The 24,125-nt window shown below is 34.1% G+C and overlaps 1 protein-coding gene and 1 non-coding gene across 2 annotated transcripts in view; one reads left to right on the forward strand and one right to left on the reverse strand.

Moving 5' to 3' along the window:
- Positions 1 to 11,380: 11,380 nt before the first annotated feature.
- The window catches only part of LOC118195034 (menorin-like), a 248,185-nt gene continuing 235,440 nt past the window's right edge, over positions 11,381 to 24,125 (forward strand). The window contains exon 1 of the mRNA XM_085820871.1: positions 11,381 to 11,604. Within this exon, the coding sequence (XP_085676997.1) occupies positions 11,460 to 11,604 (145 nt within the window). The 5' untranslated portion in view covers positions 11,381 to 11,459. The remainder of the gene's footprint in view (positions 11,605 to 24,125) is intronic.
- TRNAS-GCU (transfer RNA serine (anticodon GCU)) lies at positions 21,563 to 21,636 on the reverse strand. Its single transcript has one exon. It is a non-coding gene; the product is annotated as a tRNA-Ser (tRNA).

Consider the following 24,125-nt stretch of genomic DNA (forward strand, 5'->3'; position numbering starts at 1 on the left):
CGCTTCGAGTTACCTTTGTCTCTTCCGTAATCTCGTTATCGCAAGGCCCCTGGAGTTTCATCCACGCGGCCCGGGTTCGATTCCCGGCATGGAAACCATCTGATGTATCAGACTCGGTCCAACACTCAAACACTCGTTTAAAGAAGTCCATATATCCAGGCCGCTTGAAAAAAAGCGTCGAACACTGGGCGAACTTTCGTAGTACTGCTGGATGGCTTTCTAACAAACCTATGATTTGTCCCGCAACCGCTTAATTCATCTTAACAGAGTCGTATACTCATTCTATTATAAAATCTGCTTATTTCAATCTCTATTATGTATATATATAAATTTAGTTTCTGTGTTTATTTAAATTTAGTTTATCAGTTTTCATAAGGGTGCACGTCAGATGTTGATATAATATTATTTACAAAACAGATTTCTAGTTTAAATAAATTTCAGCTTAGAAGTTTGTGACATACCGAATTTACACGTGAAACAGAATTTTAATACTACTGAGAATAAAATAAATTAAAATTTCTTTTACGGTCTGCAGTCATAAAGAACGAAAAGAAGTCGAGACGTTAAATTCGATCCCGACAAAAAAAAAAAAAAAAAAAAAAAAAAAAAACACAAAACTTACAATAAAAAACTTATCTTTTCTAAAAGTTTTTGCTAAAACAAGAAATTATATTTACACATATGCAGTCCGCTGTATAAACACATTTCCACTAAATATGTTTATGCAGCAGACTGCATGAGGATAAGCATAATTTATTGCAACTTAAAAGAAGATTAAAAAAAAAAAAAAAATGCGAAAGAACTCACATGACAAAAGTAATAGCTCATAATATGCTTTGTAAAAGTGGTAAAATTATTTATTAGTATTAAAGAAATTTCAATTTCTTAAATTAATAGAAAAATGTAAACATCTGCAATTAAAGATGAAATACAAAATAAAAATTGTTCGTTTTGGTGATTATACTTTCATCCTGGATATAACAGTTCTGTGTGTGTGTTGTGACTTATCTAACTTGTCTGACAGTTAACATTAAAACAAGCCCGCAAAATTCATTGTGGCAAGGAGTGCAAAATTGCGTCTGTCGTTGGCAACAGCCTTGAGCACCATACACGTGGCAGTATGACTCTGCTCAGTTCCGCCCCCAGTTTTGATTGATAGCACCCTCGGCTCGTCGCATATTTAGAGTGCCCCTATGCCTCACGGACACTATACATTTACAAACATCTATGCCTTCCCTAGAATTCAAAACTGTGCCCTTCGGTATGGCAGTCAGCGTCGCTAACTATTATTCCAATTCGGTGCACTAGCTATAACAGTTCTAGCTGTTATAAATAACATTTCACAGGAAGCCCAACCGGGATAGTGGTTAGTGTCTGTGACTGCCTTACCGGGTAGTACTTCTTCGGCCCTGGTTTCGAATCCCGGAGAATGCATAGATGTTTGTAAATATATAGTGTCTTTGCGGCATAGGGGCATTCAAAATATGCGGCTGGCCGAAAGTTCTCTAGAAAGGTAGTGGTAGGGAATAAATGGTCGGAGACCCTCGGACCTGTTCCCCAGGGGGGCTCTCTTTCAAAATTGGGGCGGAACTGAACAAAGTCGTACTGTCACCTGTAAGATGCCCAAGGCTTTAGCCAACGATAGGCGCAATCTTCTCTCCTTGCCATGATGAATTTCTTCGGCTTCAGACAAGCGACATAAGTCGCAACAACAACAATATTCTATGGCGATAACAGATGGTTTCACGGAATTATTAATTAATAATGATTAATTGGTAAAAAATAAGAAACATTTATATTCAAATTTACTAAATTGTCCATTACGTTAATTATAATAGTAATGGACAGTTAACAACAGGATGTTTCTGTTCTACAGCAATCACATATTACAATGGAATCTTAGTTACCTGAGTTAACGTGAATAGCTATTTCTTCGGACAGTTGGAATTAGGATAAAATAGAAATTCATAGTCATTTCAATTGATACATAGATGTAAAAAAAAAAAAAAAAAAAAAAAAAATTAAAAGCTTTGTAAGAACTTGGAAAAAGAGAGTAGCATTTATTCATATTCCTTAAACTTTTGCAGACCACACTGTTAAAAAAATCTGTAAGGTTACTTAAAAAAGTCATAGAAACTTGGATGTCATGGAATTCTTGAGTAACCATAAATGATTTATACTTAGTAATCTTAGAAGGTATCTTTCCCGCTTTCCTAGCGTGCCTTCGTGGTGCAGTGGTTCTGCACACTGGGCCAGTATTCCAGAGGTCCGCGGTTCGCTTCTCGGGGAACGCAATTGTTAATTTTTCATCTCTCCGGCTTCCAAAAATCCTAATGTTTCTACAACCTTACAGCGATTATACCTGTAAAAGAAAATTTGCATTGTTTATTCGTATCCATTGAAACTTTCGCAGACCTTGGGTCTAACAAAACACATTTCCATAGGGAAATGCAAAGAAAATTGCTAATAAATAAAGGAACAATAGTAATAAAAACTGTATTTTGGCTACAGAAAAGATCTACGATGGAAGTCTGTCAGCGCAGAAGAAACACATACCTGACAATTTCGGTTCATGCCAAAAATAAGATAATTTTATAGTGGTTTGGCGTATCTTGTGCCATTCACAGAGTAGGCATATTCACAAAGTTTCCAAGAAAAATCATAAACATAACGTATTCTTAGCTGCTAACAGACATATTTTTGTAAAGATTCTGAGAAGAGCTTCTATTCATGCTCCTACATGCTTGGTAGGACTCAAGCTGAATAATTTCGATAACTATTCTATATGAAGCAATGTTTCCTAGCCAAAGTAGTGACCACAGTACGAGACTTATGAACTTGCTCGGTATCGCTTATAATTTTGGCATTAAAACTCAGTGGGCGAACATACGAAGCACGATGTCGGTAGCTGTGCGTTCCTCCTTCAGCAGTCTCTGCTCAAACCATCAAACAATCGCTTCGGTAAGCTAGTTTGGGGATGTGACTGGCGTTATCGCCAATTATGTGTGTTCACCGTAATAATGGCTGTCGGAAATCAATCTATATACCAAACCATGTCTGATTCTTAAAGAACACAGTATCCCGTTAGTGTGGAATTCTAGTAAAGATTTCTCGGGTCATATTTAAGCCAGTCCTCTGTGCAAGAATGTCAGTGGGGCGCAAACTATTCTTTGTCTTGTATACAGCTGACCTGTATGTAGTTCCGTATAAAGTTTCCTAAGATATAATTCTTGCAGAGACTACAAGATCGGGAGTAAGTAGATTTGCAGCTACTGACATGTGGCATCGTTCTTGCAGATAGAGAAAGCTGCCACGTGTCATCCCGAGCAATTGCAGCCTTTGAATATCCACTTGAATAGTATTCGTATGCAGTTTCTTTGTTTTGATACCAGTTCAACAACTGCATATGACGGAACGACTGACTGAGGCTCTTGTCATCTGTCGCTTGTTTCTTTTAAGACACTCTTAACTCTTATTACCTGATGTCACTCAGACAGTCACTCAGAGTCGTTAGTTGCGCGTGTTTGCCATCAGACTACTTCGTTATTAAACGTACAATACGCTCGGCCGTATTGCTTGTGCCTGTTGATCATCGCCAGTTAATTTAATTAAGAACCAACTACGTTAGGTAATTGAGTATAGCTTCGGCTAAGTTAGGTTAGTTCAGTATTAAATTAACTTCTTATTTTTCTTATCTGAATTTGAAGCCCGAGTGGAGGCTTTCCTGTATGTCCGAGAAGGAATCAACTGAATATTTCTTTGAATAAAAGGGTATTTTAACCCTTCTCTGGACTTTGTCATTATACATGTGAACCCAGCGATAAGTCACTACATAGTTCACTAGGTTCCTTTACGTTGAGAATAGACAGAGTAGTGAGGAACATTATACGTTTTCCATCTCTCTTGATAACGGACAAACACTTTCTTCTCGTAAGTGTTCACTAGCCGAAAGTTCGCCTATTTATAATTTAGATATAAATGTTTTGTAAATGTAATAAAATTGTAAAAGCTGTATACTTCAAGGCATTCACTAAGTTTTATTATTATTATTATAAGATAATAGTAAAAGCTGTAACTTTTATGTACTCGTTAAGTTTAGTAAGATCTAACAAAAATCGTTGTGTTAACATTATAATATGAACTGTGTATCTCGCAATTAAGTTACAAATAAAATAAAATTGAACAAAAACGCATCATTTCATATAAATTTTCATCTATACTGCCTTTTTTTTAAAGTCCGTCAAAGTTACGTTCCATTAAAAAAAAACTTTTACTTTTTTAGCTACAATTTATGCATTTGCCCTTCAATATTCAGTATCACAGCTCTGGCAAGTTAAAAATCTTGGAATTCAGGAACAAAAAAATTGTTTTTGGAGGTAGAAAATCAGATCAGAGTTTCTCAAGCTGTTTTGCTTAGGTACTCTACCTCCTCCTACATGTTACCACTGCCACTCCTACATGTCACCACTTCGTCTGAAGGTAATCCGCCCAACGCACATATACCTCTTTCCCAAACTTGAGGAAATATTTATTTCGATTTAGATTATTTTTTAAAGACACAGTAAGAAGGAAGTAGAATCAGGCTGACCACATTCCCTTCCAAAACTAAGCCTTCCAGCGGCCGAGCGGTAAAATCGCTTAACACTGGTAGTTCTGACTTGAAATCGATTCCAGGTGAACGGGCTGGCTGCCGTTTCGGTGGTTTTCTCCTTGAGCAACGTATATGCAAGCCAGTTTCCCTTAGAAAGTTCTCTACGAAAGCATCCCTTCCCCTAAGCAGCTAGCCCCCTAGCTACCATAATCAAGTAAACCAACCTTCCTGAAACAATGAAATTCCGTCCCTCTTTAGTGGCGAATTCTTCTCTGTTTGGGAGTCCCTGGGCACTCTATCTAATCTTGGGGCTTTCTTGTTATTCGAATCTTTCAAATCTTAACCTAAAAAACTCTTAAACGTGTTAAAGGTCAAAACATTGGAAAGATTAGTTTTATTTATATCCAGCAGAAGTCTTCATTAAAAGAAAATTCAATTGCTGTGTTTTCAGTAGACCTAATCCACTATTATGTTCTGTGAATTACACTCTTAATTATCTATACAGAATTCAATTCTTCATGTTTAATGCCTATCTAGCTACTTTTTAATTGTTTTGATTAATCTTGGACTGATATAGTGTGATCAAGAGTCTTGTTTATTTAAACAAAGTGTGTATTCAGCTTACAGGTTTGCTTTGCATAATCCCAAGCTTTGGTTAATCAAGGCTCGAATAACCTATAATTTGCAATAATTTGATATGTGCTGTTGTTCTTTTTTGGCGGGCGAAAGGGAACAGCAGATGAGATTTTTTTTTTTTTTTTTTTCCCCAATGGCAGATTGTGACTGTACCGACTGGGCGGCACAGCAGATGATATTATGAATGATAATTTTTAACAACTACCTATTCGAGTAGATAAAATTCTGCTTTACAATTTTAGTGTTCTGTGAATTCCTATGTCACTACCTATTTTTCAGAAGATCGCTACTTTACGTCAGACGAAACAGAAGACCGTTTAACAGAAATACTAAAATGACGTAAATCGAGGACGAAACGAAAGGACCGAATTTTATCATACAATGTTTTATGGGGTACAACGTGTCTAAAGTGCAGCTGAATAAACAATATTCTTCCGTAAGTTACGGACAATATTCTTCCGTAAGTTACGATTATTTGATATTTCCGACTCCTTTAGTGATCTGGTTCTTTGCTACACTGCTAAATCACAATTCGAGGAATTTTGGACATCTGGAATCGAATTTTCGCAACCTTATCTTAAACAAGTAAGACATAAACCTCAGAACAAAGTGCGTATAGGTGGCTAATAGCAATTTTCTCTTGCTTTTCAACGTATTTTTAAAACGGTAATAAAAAGCTAACACAAATTCATTAATTGACTGACATTATTTTTTAGTTCAAATAACCGGTTAAATATTTAATAACTAATGTTCGTCTTAACAGCAAACATTTTATTATTTTTTATTAGTAGTATTTAGTAATAATAAAAGCTTAAGTATTTTTTACTATCATTATTTAATAGCAAACGTTTTACGCTTTTAAAAATTCTTACTCCCTAAGTAACTAATTCATTTATTCGATTCATTACACCATCCATGTTTTACCTTAAACGATTAATCGATTACTCAGTACATATTCTTTTTAATATACAGGCGCACCTTAAAAGACATTGTTAATTCAGTTGAACAACTCTCCAGTAAAAAGAGTTAGGTTAGGATGGGTTATTTAGATATGGCAAAGCAAATGAAGGCTATCTACCTAAATTAATATAAGTATTATTTATGTAATTATCTGCCCTAATATGATAAATCTTCTGGTAATACAATGCAATATCTGGCCACATCAAAAGGACGATGGAGAAAAAAGTTTGTGATTCAATATTTCACAGAATAAAAGTTTCATCATTATAATACAGTAGACTCCCGGTTATCCGCGGAGCGAATTATCCGTGCCTGCCGCACAATTTTTTTTTTTTTTTTTTTTTTTTTTTATAAGCGTAAAGCAAATAAAAATGTTCACAAAACTGAGCGAAACGTTAAATTTGCTAACATCGTGCTTATTTATTGCAAAAATATCCCAGGCCTTCTCGGAACCTTCCCCTCGTCCTCTCTGATGAGTAAGTAATTTCTTACTCACCCTTGCAGTGCCCGCTCCACCGCTCTCTCTCCTCTTAATCTTACTGACACGTCCACTTCCTCCCACTCGCCATTGTGAGTTTGCGCCTGATAGTATTTGCGAACCGGTCCGAGTTAATTTCTTATATTTTATTGTGCTCAGTTCTTCTGCTTTTTGGTTTTGTGTTTTTCGTTACTGATTTAAAATGTCAGGAAAAAGAAAGAAGGTTGTGTTGACGATTGCGCAAAAACTAGAATTAATTTCCAAAGTAGCAAACAGCGCTACAAGGTAGCAGATGGAACTGGATTACGGAATCGCGGAAACAACAGCGCGTGACGTTCTAAATCAAAAAGACAAATTGGTGAACTTTGCATCAATGTCGGACAGTGCTACTGCAATGAAACCGCGAAAAACTATGAAGGGTCTACCTTTGATGAGCTAGACACGGCATTGACAGCTTGGTTAGCTCAAGTCCGAAAAGAGGGTACTTCTGTAAATGGTCCTATCATTGCGGCGAAGTCAAAAACCTTTTTGGAGTTGTTAGGCCTGAAAGGAAATTTTGATGTGTCTTCTGGTTGGTTGATTCGTTTTAAGCAGCGACATGGAATTCTAGAAATTGGACTTCATGGGGAGAAACTTAGTGGTGACCAACAAGCAGCCGACGATTTCCACCATGAATTTAAAGAATTTGCTTTAAAAGAAGAGCTATCTTTTGAACAAATTTACAATGCCGACGAATCGGGACTTTTGTGGAAATGTCTTCCCACTCGCACTTTAGCATTTGAAAATGAAAGTAAAGCGGCGGGTCATAAAAGCATCAAGGAAGGGATCACTATCATGTCTTGCAGTAACGCTACCGGTGAACATAAACTTAGACTTGTTGTCACTGGAAAGTCAAAAAAACCGAGATCTTTCAAAGGCAGAAGGATGGAAAATTTGCTCGTTGATTACTTTAACAAAAGAAAAAAAAAAAAAAAAAAAAAAAAAAAAAAAAAGGATGGATGGATGAACCGAAACATTTTTCAAGAATGGTTCGAAAAAACCTTTTCAAGTGCGTAAACATCTTAAATCGAAAAACCTGCCTGAAAAAGCTGTGCTATTGATCGACAACGTACCTTCTCACCCTGCAACAAGCGTGCTAAAGTCTTCTGATGGACAAATTTTTGCAAAGTTTCTCCCCCCAAACGTTACTGCGCTAATCCAACCCATGGAACAAGGAGTCATTGCAACAATGAAGAGAACATACGGAACCAAGCTGCTAATGACCAAAATTGAAGAAGGTTATGATCTGAAAGAGTTTTGGAAACACTACACAATCTTGGACAGCATCTGCATGGGACTCAGTGAAACCGTCAACCCTCATAAAATCATGGAAAAAACTCATGCCTAATGTTGAAGCCAAAAACAACCTAACCCCTTCCACGGCAACTCTTGCCGATGTGGTGAAAACAGTTCCGGGTGTTGAGAACGTCGATGCTGAAAACATTAACGAGTGATTGGACTCTGACGTCAACGAACTTGGCTTCGAACGCTTGACAGATGACGAAATTGTGAAGAAAGCAAGAGGAAAGACCGAAAATGAAGGACAGAGAAGTGAAGGCGAAGAAGAGTCCATTGTGCAGATGCGGAAGACTCACGAAGCGGCTTTGCAGTAAGTCGACGGATTGCTGAGCTATTTGGAAGAACAAGACGACGTGGATTTGGCCGAAAAACTTATGCTACGAAAAATGCAATCTCGGATCAAGAGAAAATGCTTCCAAAGCAAGAAGCAAACAAAAGTGACTGATTTCTTCAAAAAGGTGTAGTTTTACAGTTATGCTTTTGTAATTACATAATACATTACAGTATTAAAACAGTACATATGTTTTAATTTTTCTGTGTATCCTTGACGCCTCTCGTAAGTATACAAAGCACTTTTCTGTTTTCATTAACAAAATGCATTTTAGGTTAGTTTTGAGTGACATACTAAAATATTAAGCGTTAGTTAAACATTCTCTGCTGTTTATTTTACGTTTTATTGTATATAAAAAGTTGGAATGACCTTTTTTTCTTTTCCTATACCTATTTTTAGCTTTTTTTTCGGATTATCCGCAATTTTTGTTATCCGCGGCGGCCGCGCCACCCAATTCCGCGGATAATCGGGAGTGTACTGTACATAATAATACATATAGAAGTAAATGAATGTTATGCATTGTATTGTTTAAATAACCTGACATAGTTGAAAAATAACCTGATGTAATTGAACATGATTTTTAGATTAAATTCAGTTTTTAACTGGCAAAGTTATACACAAGAAAAACTGCGCATGCAGCCCCAAAATTAAATTTAAGGAACGCCTTTTTAAAGGGTGGCATATATACATATTTTTTTTTTTATATTTACTCTATTATTTCTTTAAAAATAAGCACATGGAAATAATATTCGAAAAGTGATACGGAAAAAAAAAAAAAAAAAAAAATGTGAAGGATCGAAACTAATATCACCTCTAATGCTAATGCTAATAATAATAACAATAATAATAACAGTGTGACTGAACTTCTGGCAGCATGTACGAAAAAATGTAAGAAGGCAAAATACATTTAAATTCTGTCAAGATGATAATTCTAAAGCGCACGTTGTCAGTAGCAAGCGAAGGATCCTTACCTTGCCATAGTGCCTGAGAACAACACTCTTCATGAAATGGCTGAAAGTTTAAAGGCTAGGAGAAATAATATGCTAGTCCAATTGACATTTTAGCTTGAACATTGAATGGAGATTATCAACGACTTTTACACACTATGAAAGTGGACAACAGAGGCATGAATATTTACAGGAAATTTGTCGCAATAAAGAAAATAAAAGTTCTTTCATCTTTCTAACGTCGGACAATTTCTTTATACGTCTTATGTAGTCACGGCCGCCTCTCTGCGATTTTTTTTTTTTTTTTTTTTTTTTTTTTTTTTTTTTTTTTGCACAAAGTAGTTCTGTCTAGCAGAGTGCGGCGCCATCTAATTTACTAATAGCTTCTTGACTCCTCTTTAATTTTTTAATAAATCTCATTCATTTCTCTATCCTAAAACTAACAACATTTCTGTACTGTATTCTAGGTTAATCTACGCCACGAAGCTCGCGTAACGCTGATGACATAGTTATTTTAGAACCTATACTCTTGAAGACTGAAACTTTTGTAAACCAAAGCCTTCCTTTTTAGTAAGCTGCCATATTAGATAAATGCTTATTTCGCTTGTGTCTCTGTTGCTGCTTGGACGTAATTTTATTTCGCTGTGTTCTCTTCCTATCGCAATAGTAAAATAGTTCAAAAATGTAAATGTTCTGAAAATAAGCACGATTACAGTGCCAAGTGAACTGTAGTTATAAATGTGAATTTAAAACTAAAACTGCCTGGACTGCCAAATTTTTTATTCATTGTGAATCATCATTTTAGTATTCTCCGCAATCAGTGTTCTTTCTCTTTAATATGGATCTACGTACTACGCCTAATAATATTGCTTGGTCGTTTTCTCTTTTTTATCACATATATATACATTAATATATAATGTAAAATGTAAGACTGACTTTGAAAACAATAATTCTGCACATTTGCTGCTAATGTTGACGTAAAATAATTAAGTTAATAAATTATAACCACATAGGTGATTTTATGAGTTAAGAACTAAAAAATTAAATTAATTAAATAAAATCTACTAAATTTAAAATCTATTTTCATTTTTATTTTATAATTTAAAAAAAAAATTGACTTTTAATTAAAAAAGTTTTTTTTTGGTATTAGTTTTAAATTAAAAATTGACTGTGTAGTTGTAATTTAAATTTAGTTTTCTTATTATGAATTATTGGTTTATATAATAATTCTTATTATGAATTATTGGTTTATATACTGAAAGCAAATTTTGAAAGATATAAAACAAAAGACTGAAAAAATAAAAAACAAAAACTGAAGTAATTTCTTTAATGTATAATAAATACTTTTTGCAAATAAATTTGAAAACAACGTATTCCGTTATATATATTTGTCTTTTCAAAGAATTTTAAGTCGTAAATAGTATTAAAAACATCAGTGATGTAAGAAAATAATACAGTTTTAATTTTATAAAAATAAATGCCTTCAGCGTTATTTTTTCAAAAGTAAATTTCAGAATTCCGATTTGATTATAATATGATTTACGTATTTTTATTTCATTAAAAAAGCGTCTTACAACCTTAAATCGTTAAAAAAAAAAAAAACTCAGAAATTTATTTTTCAAATCCCCGCTTAATTTTAGAAAGGTATCATAAACTGATGTTACCGTAGCATATATATATATATTTTCCCTTCTAAAAGGGGAGAAATATGTTACTAATTGCATCACTTATGGCTTATCGAAATATTTATTCTGTGTTCACTACTTATAATTATTAGGAGTAATACATATATAATTTAATTACTGTGCATCATGATACGTTTCAAATCTCCGTTAAAAATGAATGGTTAACGGTGAAACCAATATTTATTTATAACATTTAAAATAACATATGCGGAAAAACAAACAACTCACTTTTATTAGTTGCATATATTAATATGTAATTAATCCAAGTTCCTAATAAAATGGAATTGGGAATCGAAAGCAAAAAAAGTACAGAAATATGCGCTGCTTTTGAAAATTGCAAATTGGCGACAATCATTACAACTTGGCGCTAAAACATTTCATAGCAACCCTTAATCTGACTGAAGCCGTAGTGCTGCTGGAAACAATACGCTATATCTTTTATAAGCTGTTTTACACAAGTGTGCTTAGATAAGAATAAGTTTCGAGTATCCCAATGGCACCTTTTGGTTGCCTTTTAATTGTTCAAGTGTTGCTTCCAGAATTTTTATTTCTCTGTTTTGCCATGGGCGATGACGTCAGCGAAGTCACGTGGGCGCACGCTGTCAACAGCCGGCACATGCTTGAGACGGAATTGGCGGGTAAGTTTTTTGTTTTGGTTATCGTCCTTCAAATTTCATTGCTTGCGTTTTATATACTATTACTAATTGCGTCGCGAAGGAAAACGGCAGGAAATTTTACATCGATATTTTTGCCTTTCTTTCTAATGTAAATGATAGAAATATGAATATCTGTAATTGTGAAAAAATCTGGTTTTCTCATAATTATTTTAATAGCTTCAAAATTTCGTTTTTTAATGGTTCGTATTATATGTATTTCGTAATATGCAAATGCATTACGCTTTGTTCTCGAAACAGCCAATTAATGTGAATATTCTATCGTAGGCATCGTAAAAGTTTTGTTTTAATTTGTGATCTAGATATATAGTTTGTGCTTAGATATTCCATGTTTACGAACTTTGCTAATTACTATGCAAAATCATAGGCCAAATCATGACTCGTTTACACATGATACATATTGTTGTTTGGAAGTTAAACCAGGATAACTAACTGGAATTGTACTTTTATTTATTATTATTTTATGAAAAATATTATAAAAGCTAACTTTACTTTATACACAATAAAATAATCTTTAATTCATGGATTTTAAAATAAAATATTTCAGTTCAATTTTATGAGAATTTTAAATTGCGTTTTGTCGAAATTTGCGTCCACCAGTGGTTGAATAGATATCATTGACTACTGGTAGTTCGATCTAGTTTCTAATCCAGGCTAATGGCCTGGGTTCCTGGATGTTTTTGCACTTTTCAGCTTGTATATGTTGTTTCAGCTTGTTGCCAAAAATTTTAGCAGTTTTGATATTTCTTTAACTTATTATAATAATTTTACAATTACCAAATATTTTTACACAATGTATCTGAAAATAGATATAGATACGACAATACAGATAAAAAAAAAAAAAAAAAAAAAAAAAAAAAAAAAACGTTTCGACGCATAGTCACGACGACGTTGTCATTTCGTCTTTTAAAATTTTCACATTGTTCTCTGTGTTAAAATTAGAAATTAAAGTTAATGACCTAAAAGTGCAATAGTATATTACAGTACGAGTGAAAAAATGGACAGTTTCACTCACGCGTGTGTCGGATTTGCGCAATACTTATGTGGTCCCACAAAATTTTCGTAAATATTATGGGGTCCTGGGGGTCGAGAAACAATCTCAGTTATAAAAAGGGGTCGCGACTAAAAAAAGTTTAAGAAACCCTGCTTTAAACAAATAGCCCCAGTGTGTGTTACTCTATTCAGAGAAACTTGCTTTGAACGAAACTTGTATCAGTTTCTTTATAAAGTACTCATTGCAAAATATTTAAAATAATAAGCATGTACGTTCTATTTACATATTTTTATAAACTTAGTTCTAAAGATTATGAAATGTTGGTATGAAATATGATTATCCATCAACGATCTATATGATAGTACATTGTCCAAATTTTCTTTTTATCTTTTTTTTAAAAACTGTGTAGTGAATGGTCAAATAGCATGACATTTCATGTAATAAATTTACTCTAAGTAAAAAATGAGCCAGCCAGCGCCTAGCCGTAAAATCGCTGAACTCTTGATAGTTTGATCCGGATTCAAATCTCAAGGAATGAGCTTTTATGGTTCACCTCATGGGTTGCTTAAATACGAGCTAGTTTTCCTTCAAAAATCATTTTCGAAGATATAGCCCTTTGCACATAGCCGTAATCAATTAAGCACTTTGAATGCATAATTCCTTTGCATAAGCTTGAATGTGACTATCGTTTACATCCAGGCTTACTACATGAAGCTTAATGGAAAATCTTTTAGCAGCACATCAGTTAAAAACATTTCGTTTTATTAGACGCGGTCTATAATTTGATCTGCCGTAAAATTATCCCGCCGCAAAATATATATCCGCCGTATAATAATAAATGTGAATAATAATTAATAATAATAAAATATATATACGCCGTAAAATTAATATCAACAGTTGACGTGTAAGGCTAAATTACTATATTTTGGCAAAATACACTACGGATATTTGCATGGAGTACCTTCATGGAGGCAAGGAGTACCTTCATGGAGGATTTTGTGAGGAACTGGCTTGCATTCAATTTATACATGGAGAAACAAAGAAAATGTCCATACAGGCATCTTTTTCGCTGCGATACGAACAAGGCTACAACTACCTATGTTCAGTACTCTTATCCATTCTGCCTTTGGTGATCCGGATATTGTAAATAGAGATTTCAGTTGTTAAACTGAATTAAAAGCATGAAAATGCAAGTCTTTTTAATAATTGTACACACAAACATAAATTCTGAGGTTTTCGTATAAAATTAAACTTTCAATAATTCTGTTACAGTGCAACTTCCCTAAGACGCCCAATCAGGATTGGATTATTCAGTTATCGCAAAGCACACGAGGGCTATCTGCCTAAAGGGAGGGATGCCTTCGTGGAGGACTTTCTAAGGGAAACTGGCTCGTATATACGTTACACATGGGGAAAACCACGAAAACGCCCAGCCCGTTCGCAGGATTCGAACCTCGGACCGAACTACCAGTGTTCAGCGTCTTTACCGATCGGCCGCTGGTGGGCTCTAGACGCCCAGTCAGAAGCGATAAAACCGCTGAACACAGGTAGTTCGACCCATATTCAAATCTCGGTGAATGGACTAGGTGCATGGGATTTCCATGGTTTTCCCCACGTGTAATGTGAACATCAGCCAGTTTCATCTCTTCTCTTTGGCAGATAGCCCAGTTGTGCCATACTCCAAATAAATTAAACCAATACCATAACTATCTTCCAGAATATTTCCGTTTTCTGTGCAGATGGTCGTGTTAGAAACACGTTCACTGCCAGTATTTATTTATGCTCTAAGAAATACTGGTTATTTTGAGAGGTGGTCTTTTGCAAAAAATAAGCACCAAGAAAAGTTTAACGCGTTTGGTACTTTATTCATACGTTTAGCTATGATATTATTGTAGGGAATTTACAACTTTGTTTCCTAATGGTGGAAAATAATAAGAATGTTCCTTTGTGACACAGCTGCAAATAAATTGGTTGTCAAGGGAGCAATTATTACATCAGAATTCTTGCTGCTACATATGGAACGCATCCAAGTTCATTATTCAGGATGTTACGCAAGAACGTTATAACAAAAGACAGACAGCAAGAGAATTTGGCGGGACGTAATAAGAGAAGTCCAAAATTGATTTGACTCATAGGCTATGAATGAAAACAAAGATGATTTATATCATTCTACTGCTGTGTATTTCAGAATATCATCACTTCTACGTCAAATTCATCAATCCGCAAAATGAGAAAAGTGCGTGTGAACATTCGACGCACGCATAGTTTTGAAAACATATCGAGCTATATTAAAGGTGATTGAAGTTCTCAATTTCGAATGATCTGAAATGAAAACCATTGCGTTTTCAAAATGGCTTTAAAACTTTGCGTGAATATTCGTGAAACAATAGAATTTTGTTTTGGTGAAGAAAAATAAAATAAAAAAATTCCCTTTAAATGGTTCTGTGATACATAAATATATGCATCGCGCGATATCAAAATATGAAAAATACTTTACGTGTGACACATGCACATTACAAACAGTATGTGATAAAAAAAACGCTAAATATGCTTTCCGTTGCTTATGAAAACTGGATTATTTAATCGCAATGGTTTTTTTTTTAATTAAAAAACCGCGCTTTTCTGTGAAATTATTTTATCGAAACGACAGTCTTGTTTAAAAATTTGTAAAATGTTTGGAACTTTCAGTATGTTAAACGCCAGTCCAATGTCTGAGAACAGCTTGTATAAAATAAGTTAAAATATTAAATGACTGACTAGGCTATTTGAACATCAGACTTGGTATCAAATAGGCCTATAAAATAAACTATGTTCAAGAGTTGTACATTCGTAGAAGAGCGGAGAAATATTACTATTTCAGTTTATTGCTTGGATGGATGTCGACGATGAATGGTTTTGAAACATTATGTGATATGATAAAGCATATTTCCATCTTCGCGGGGGTATTGCTAATGCGCAAAATTCGAGAATTTGGGCTAGGGTTCTTCTTTCGCCAGAGGTCATTATGTGGTGGCGCATTTGCAACAGCAATTATTGCCCGCCCTTTCTTTTTTGAAGTAGTCAGTCCAGAAGATTACATCGCTTGTTCTATTAATGGAAATAGACATGAATCTTTCTTGAAAATACACGTTGTTTCCACAAAGAATGATTCACAGATGCCTGGATACTGCATTCCATTCACCGAGGTCAGTTCCAAGAAGTTGAATTCATTCCAAAATGCTGAATAACCAAGTAGTTGAATTCATGGGATTTTCGGCTTTAGGGATATTTAAAAGAATTTTGAAGTTATGCTTGATGTATATCTGCATATTTAGGATAAGTGAAAGCTTGCAATACGCATTATATCCACAACAGCTATTGCCCGTTGTAGCCCAATATTTGTGACTGTTACAGAAATACTCATTCTTCTATGAGCTCCCTGTTTTGCAATTTCGGCTTGTACCACAAAGCGAATGACAATTACACTGAGCATTACTTAATGCCACTTTGATACTTTGTTGGTTATTCTGGCATGCAGTGGGAGATGCATTACTCCTGCTCTTTCCAGATTCCTGAATGAGTCCCCTTAGGGTCCTGACGTATGTAAAAATCCAAAGATGAAGCTTCTCCAGTTGTAAAAGAGAGAAGGAAAAAAAAAAAAAAAAAAAAACTTGATACGACTCATAGATGTCTGTTCCTTTTGTGTCACTTTTCATTTCAAGACACGCCAGTTATCCTCTCCGCGGCAAATGTTTGGGCTTCATACCCTTCTTTGCGAAATAAAATTCTATTCGTTCATCAGTATTCACGAAAAGTTTCTTATGACCTCGTGTTATTTTGTATGTGTGTGTATTGAGAATACGGCAAAGCATACTAGGGCTGTCTGCCTAAGGGGAGGGATGCCTTCGTGGAGGACTTTATAAGAGAAACTGGCTCGTATACACGTTACACATAGGGAAAACCACGAAAACGCCCATGCAGCCAGCCCGTTCGCGGGATTCGAACCTCGGACCGAACTATCAGTGTTCAGCGATTTTACCGCTCGGTCGCTGGTGGGCTCCCCTGTTATTTTGCTTCGGTGCTGTTTGTATTCTAAAAGAATGTTTGTTTTCAAGTTCTATTTTCGAAATTTTGCTTTAAATAATATTCCCAACAATTTTAGAAGTAAATACTTTACAAATAGAAATAGTTATTATGTACAGCATGCTTTTAGTGTTTCACAGGCTTTACAAGCGGAGAATTTCACCATTTTACATCGCGAATTCCACAAAAAGAGAATCTGTTTCAGGAATTAAAAGTAAATCCGGGTTTGCTTTTTTCTCACACTCAGCATTCCATATGGTTACACAAATGCCGTATGGGGAATTAAAACTAACCGGAAGTTCTCTTTGGGTATAGGAAGCAGATATTCGCACGAATGCACATCTAATAACAGTTCTAATAACATCTAATATTGCACTTATTATTGAATAAGTACTCATGTTCATTATATTATTGAACGTTACGAAAAGTAATTATCACTTTCTTTATATTTTATGACATCGATTATCCGAATTATTGGTTATCCGAATTTATTAAAATTCACCAGGGCAAGTATCAGTGAAGATGCCGGAAAAGATTCCTGTGTGTTAACCTCAAAAAATTGAAATCTATTTTTTTGGCGATATTTTTATAATCGATATTGATCGATCGATTTTTTATAATAATATTCAGAGAGTGTTTACACATTTTTAAAACAATTTCAGGGACGTTTAATTAACGTTTAAAATGTAAAAATATTTTTTTAAATGTTCGATCTAATACCCCTTTTTCATGGACAGCAAGTCTGCATCGTGATTTCCATGATAGATTGGTTTTTCGTGAAATTTTCAGAGATATTGATTTCCATTGCGCTTCCACTACTTTTCGTCAGTCGTAGTCCAGTTCTAGTGGATTTACGCTTAGAAAGAGCTGTTTTCAAGAGACCAAAGGCACAAATAAGTGTCAGGAGACTTCGCAGTATTAAGTTGAAAAGGTATATATGCAATACCTTTAGCAGTCTTTATTTTTACACGGAATTCAGTGGTACTTTTCGACGTATGACTTGTTGGTTTGTCTTGACAAAGTTTCACTTTTTTAAAGACATTGGGATAAAGAAATGGAATTTCTTCTGTAAATGTCAGATGTAAAACTTTCTTTTGATTACGTTGAGTTGATTTTAACAGTTTTCCCCACTCTTCTTATTTTAAATTTCCCACCATAAGAGAATCCTGCGACAGTCATAAAACCTTTACTGAAACTTTCTTAGCATTGATGGAACCAGGTTTGTACACACTTTTGATGAAGTTATAAAAAAACATTTCAGAAGTCAAAGCTCGCAAAAAAACTGTTTTAGCTCTTTTATAATTGAAAAAATTTTTTTTTCTAACCATCAAAATATTGTAAATTAGTAAGCTTATTTAAATATATGTTTGTCTGTTCGATGTAAGTTTTTTTTTATGTATAGTTTCAGGATTTTTTGTTTTCCAGATCATTTTAAGTGTTTAATTTGAATTAAATGTTAACTACATATTTGTGTTGACATTTTATGTGATCATTCGGGTAAGAAGGTCCCCAAGGAGATAGCTGTAGGTCTGCCACTATCTGCATTGTTAATTTACAACTAGCACGAAACTGCAAAAAACTAGTAATACACAAAAAAAAAAAAAAAAAAAAACGATCAGAAAAACCGTTGAAACGGGAATGGACACTAAGAAAAATCATGTCAACAAATCAAAAGACTGATTGATTGTCTCTGACAGGCTGTGTGGAAGTGTCACTTGCTATCCATAAAAAGTTACACCTATTAAAAATTTTCCTATTCCGGCAAGGATGAGTGCGCAAATGTCACTTGCGCGGAATTGCCATGCACAAATCACCTTTTTTAAAAGGCGGTTAAAGGTCACATCACCTTTTCGAATTTTTTAAAATCTATTTTACGATGAAAATTTCCGATGATTAGCGTTAAGCCACGGAATGTGAGAAAAATTAAACACACACACACACAAACAAAAAAAAAAAAAAAAAAAAAAAAAAAAATAAAAAAAAAAAAAAAAAATCTGAAAGCTCTCAGATTTTACATTACGCCCAAAGGAGCTTTTTTTTTTTCCTGTGTATGTTATCCTTATTTATTAAATATCACATCGTTCGCATTTAAACCATAACATTCAATTCAACAGCAATATCGCAAAATATTTGAAAATGGCATATCTTTATCTCCTTTATACAGATATAAATATTTAAAATTTTCTGCATAAATTGATCAAGACTCACGAAAGCATAAGATATGGAGAAAGAAACCGGATTTTATGCGTGAAAATCTATTTGTTTTACATGGCTTCGATTGCAAAATTATTTATTAATGGTAAATATTTTTTCCGAACAATTAGTAAGTAGTTATTTTTATAGGAGAATAATGGCAAAGAAGGTTATCGCTACGGACCTCAAGATTGTAATGTAAAATTTTAGCTTATCAATAATTGCATCGCTTCGTAAATTAAAATGCTATACATACAAAAAAAAAAAAAAGTTTTTTTTTTTTAGTTCAAAGGCGCTTTGTCTCTGAAGGACTATTGTTTTCGTTTTGCGATTTTGCGTTGAATCACTATAAATGTCCGTTTCATTTTTAAAACTGTTGCCACCAAATGTTAAAGTCCTGCATTATATTTGAAGAAATTCAATAATGAAAATCTGCATAAATGCATGTATTTTTCTCGCCTTATCGAATTTTGAATGACGTAATCCTCCTACGATTATGGGCATGTGGAAGACCAAATTTGAAACTTGGAATTTGCTTTATTGTCGATTTCATATTTTGTAAAACTTTAACGAATGTTTTAGTAACAAACTCAACGATTTAAAAGCGAGTAATGGCAATACACTCTACAGGGGAAAAAAAAAAAAAAACTTTTTATCTCCAGCGGGTGTGGAACTGTGTATTGGAAATTCTAAAGATATGCTCATTTTAAAATTATTTTGCGACATTGTTACTGAATTGAATTTTATGGTTTAAGAGCAAAGAACGTGATATTTAATAAATAAAGGTAACACACAGAACGTTAAAAAAACGCCCGTTTGAACGTAATTTAAAATCTGTAACCATTGCGATTTTTTTTATTTATTATAATTATTAATCAGAAGCGATTTTCTTTGCGAGACGAAAATATTAACATATTTCCTCGGGTCCCCCCCCCCGCCGCGAGCATTTTAGCGTCAGGTTCTGGAAATTAAAAAACATAATTTCCCCCTTAAGAGAACGAGCTTCCCTAAATTTTGAAGTAAATTCGTTCCCATATTGATTATTTTTGTTTTACTGACAAAGACTAACCCTCTCAAACTACTTGCGAAGAAAAATCACGCCGAATCTTTTTCTTCTAACTATTGAACTGCCTAATGCGAAACCCGAACCCATCACGGCAAATTGATATCTAGTCGATAATTTTGTCAAGTCGGCCGCACATTCACCTTCCCAAATTTTTTATGGATGATTTGAGGCCCAAGAAGGAGCAGAGGCAATGGTACGAGTGAGATTCAAGATACTGGAAAGTAGAAATGAAGATATCTTATTATATATTGTAATGTTAATATTGTTGGGTTTTCTTATTAGAATGTAAGTTTTATTTAAAGGAATGATATTGGGATAGTTACCTGTACTTTATCCCCATCTGCTTTTCATTTGCATGTTTTTACTGTACCCGCATCCTTTGGAAATTAAATTGCTTGCATAAAAATTAGACAGAGCATCAAGCTGACGTAGATTGCAGTCGAAACTCTACCGATTTTGATGGCAAGCAGGTAAAGGTCCCTCTTCAACAGGAGCAAAGAAATCCAAACACAAATTTATTGCTTTTTCTTTGGCATGTCTTTCTTGATATTTGCATAATTTTTCCTCGCTTTTCGGAAGGTAAAATTATAGTAAAAGAGAAAGGGAGAAAATATGATATTGTCCTGTTAAAATTAAATAATCTAAGCAATGTTTTAATCAGATAAATAAAGAACTTAAATAATTTTTAAAGAACATCCTTTTTCATTTGTTCAAGGCAGAGTTCTAATAACGGAATAAAAACAGATGGCTGATCATAGGCTGCAGAGATTGTAAAGGTAATCACACAGCAAAAAACATCGGGTAAAATGGCGTCATTCCATTTGCTTTTGTATGTTTTCATCCTGTCTGTCTTCTTTCGCTTACGAATGCCATTACTTTCGACTTTAACGTGTTTGTAGTAGAATAAGGTTTGAAAAATACATTTATGTTAGTTTGTATAATATGCCCTTCCATAATAAACGTAATAATGTAGAGGTTCGAGTTAAATAATCCATCTAAGATTTCTTTAACTTCTGGAAGAATATTTCTTTAAGGTATTTATGGTTTTCATTTCCCTGAATTCTTATCCTGGCCAACTAGAAAATATTGTTACTTAAAGGAAATGTATGTTGTAAGCTTCGTGTGCAAGGGATATAGTGAAATAAATACATAGCTGCGTTTAGAATAATTACGTTTTCTTTTTAAATTTTATTAAATACATGCGCAACCCTTCAAGAGGCATTACGTTGGCTAAAGTAATCTTAGAGCAGTTTTTTACCATATGATTTTACCATTTTGAACTTGTTTTAAATTAAAGGTTTTACACTCTGGAGGACTAAATCTTGAATTAGTAGACCTATCATAGTTATTTAGCTTAAAATGGGTTCAAGTGCTAAACTGAAATCTGCATGACAAAATTAGATTTTAAATTCGGTTCTTTTTTGCCGCGGTGTCATATGCCAAATGTGCATCAAAGCGCAAAATATGGTAAGCCATTTACATTGTATCACAAACAGCTGTGCAATAAAATAATTTACATACACATATATATAAATCAATACATTTTTATACAAGTTATAGAGACATTAGGTATTTTTTGGAAGCAGGCAAGATGAAAAATGAACAATCGCCTTCGCCGGGAATCGAACCACTGACCTCTGGAGTAGCGGCCCAGCGTGCAGAACCACTACACCACGAAGGCACGCTAGGTAGGCGGGAGAAATACCTTATAAAGTATACATATAAATATATATATTGCAGAAACACAAATTTTTATTTTAAAACAAAATTTTTCCAATATTATTTTCGTTTAATATGCTGCTGAAAAATTAATCAATTATTGACAAAAAGTAAGAAATTGAGAACCAAATTCATAAAGACACGAAATTCAGTACCAGTAACATCCAAAATCCATATAAATATGTACAAAATATCAACCAATCGTCACCAAACAAGAAGAATTCCCGAAAACTACAGATATTTGAAATAAAAAAAATTACAAAATAACAAAAATCTGAAAGCTTTCAGATTTTATAAGGGCATGACGAAAGGGAGAGTTCGTTAACCGAGTCAGTTAACCTCCGCCCTTATAGAGGTCTCACCTAGCCGCCTAGATATTTCTAGTACTTTCTACTTCTCGAAATTACTGAAAGAGAATATTAGGGTCGAGTAACGGTTACAGCTAATATAGTGATCAATGACATTTATTCAATTACAATACCTACAAATATTACGGTGATATAGGGACCGAATGATCGCCAGATTTGGTGACAAAAATTAGTTGCCCAAACCGTTTCCAACTTGCCGATATCTCGCCAAATGACCGAGATACTCATTTACTCAATCTTAAATGAACTTTACCCTGCTTTCTTACTTTTCCGGCGTAGCATTTCTCTCTAAATTTTCCACGTTTCGTTACACAGAAAAATGCAACACTTTCACATATTGTATTAAAATCATTTATTTATGTACAAAATTCGTAACAATAATGAATTTCAGCTTCGGGTCTCACGTGATGTGATATTGTTTGAGTCGACTGTAATTAATTACCATGAGCGATTTAATCTCCCTAAGGAGTTTCAAATTGAAGTGCTGCTTCGAATACAGTTGTAGTCTTATTATATGCGTCCCTAATTACATTCATGAAAGTATTAATATCTGCATCAATGCTAAATTTAGTATGCAAGCCATTAAGCTTTGGACGGTTTATATTTAAAAGAAGATGAGACAGACGCACAATCCTTGTTGGCTTTAAGCTTGTGAGATCTAGGCTTTTCTATTCAAATTTTTGCAAGACCGAGGAATGCTCCAATGACAGTTTTGTCTTCACCTCAAGGGCGCATTAATTTACTGAAACTATTATGTATACTAAAAACTTCATATACTTACTGAAAGTATTTACATCGCGGTGGCACCATTTGGCGGATAGAGAAGAAATCAACAAATTATGTATTCAACAGAATTACTTCACTACAATTTCTTTACACATAAAACGCAACTAAGGAAGGTGTTGAAACCTCATTTCGGCCAGATAAGTGAATTATCATTCACCGCATTTTTAATTCGAAGGACAGAAAATGCCGCATTAGGATTTTTGGGAGCAGGAATCTTGAAAAGCCCACACTATCGGTAGTATTCTTTCTAGATTACGCTTTCAAAAATTTGCTGAGAATTTATACTTAGAATTTTCAGTATATACTGTAAGGACACATACGAGAAATTCTTTTAATTGTTCACAAGTTATTATTTATCATAATATGGTTAATTAGTATCTAAATAATTATAAAATACTTTAAGCCTGTAAAAATATGAATTGACGAAGTTGAATTAAAGAAATGTCTGAATACATAGGAAGTACCTTTCTGTTTACATTACTCAGCGGGTTTGTTTTTGTGCTGCTTGCATGCTGCTAACAAGGAATATTTGCCAACCTTTGAATTCTAAATTGGTCTCAAATAATATGCAGCTGATCACGTACATTTAATAAGCACAACATCGGTTAAACTAGCAGCTAAATACATATAGATAATCTCGAAAAGTTTATTAAATATGAAGATGATTGCCAAAACGTCAAACGAGTTTTATTGACATAACTCCATTTCGAAATTTTGGAAAATAACGAAAATATATTTGGTGATTCAGCTAAAACATCAATGTATCATCAAATTAAATTACACATGTATGCTTTTAAATGCCAAGTTATACATATTTTGAAGCTATTTCAACACAGCATGTATCTAAATGATCAAACCTATTTGCATGTCTTTGTACATTGCTTAATATTGATCCAATTTATAATGTTCCAGAGATGCCAATAATTTTATAGCATTATGGAAACGGGGCCTACCAGTGGCTCAGCGGTAAAGTCGCTAAAGGCTATTAATTGACCTGGGTTCGAGTACAAGCGAACGAGCATGGGCGCTTTCGTGTTTTCCCCGTGTGTGATGTGAATACCAACCAATTTCGTTTAAAAACTCCCCCGAGAAGGCATCTTTGCCCTTAGTATGATGAGCAGTTTTAGTATGATGCCTTAGGCAAATAGGCCTAACCTGCTTTGCCAATATCAAAGAAACTAAAGTAAACCAAACTAAAGTCTTATCGAAATTGCTTCTTCAATAGTTCCCCCAAATATGCAATGTACACTCTATGATACAGCTACGTTTACGCTTTACTTAAGTATGTTAGTAATTT

Source organism: Stegodyphus dumicola, chromosome 7 (assembly GCF_044657685.1).
Source record: "Stegodyphus dumicola isolate Sdum_Otavi_A_Nest chromosome 7, ASM4465768v1".
NCBI classification, from domain to species: Eukaryota; Metazoa; Arthropoda; class Arachnida; order Araneae; family Eresidae; genus Stegodyphus; species Stegodyphus dumicola.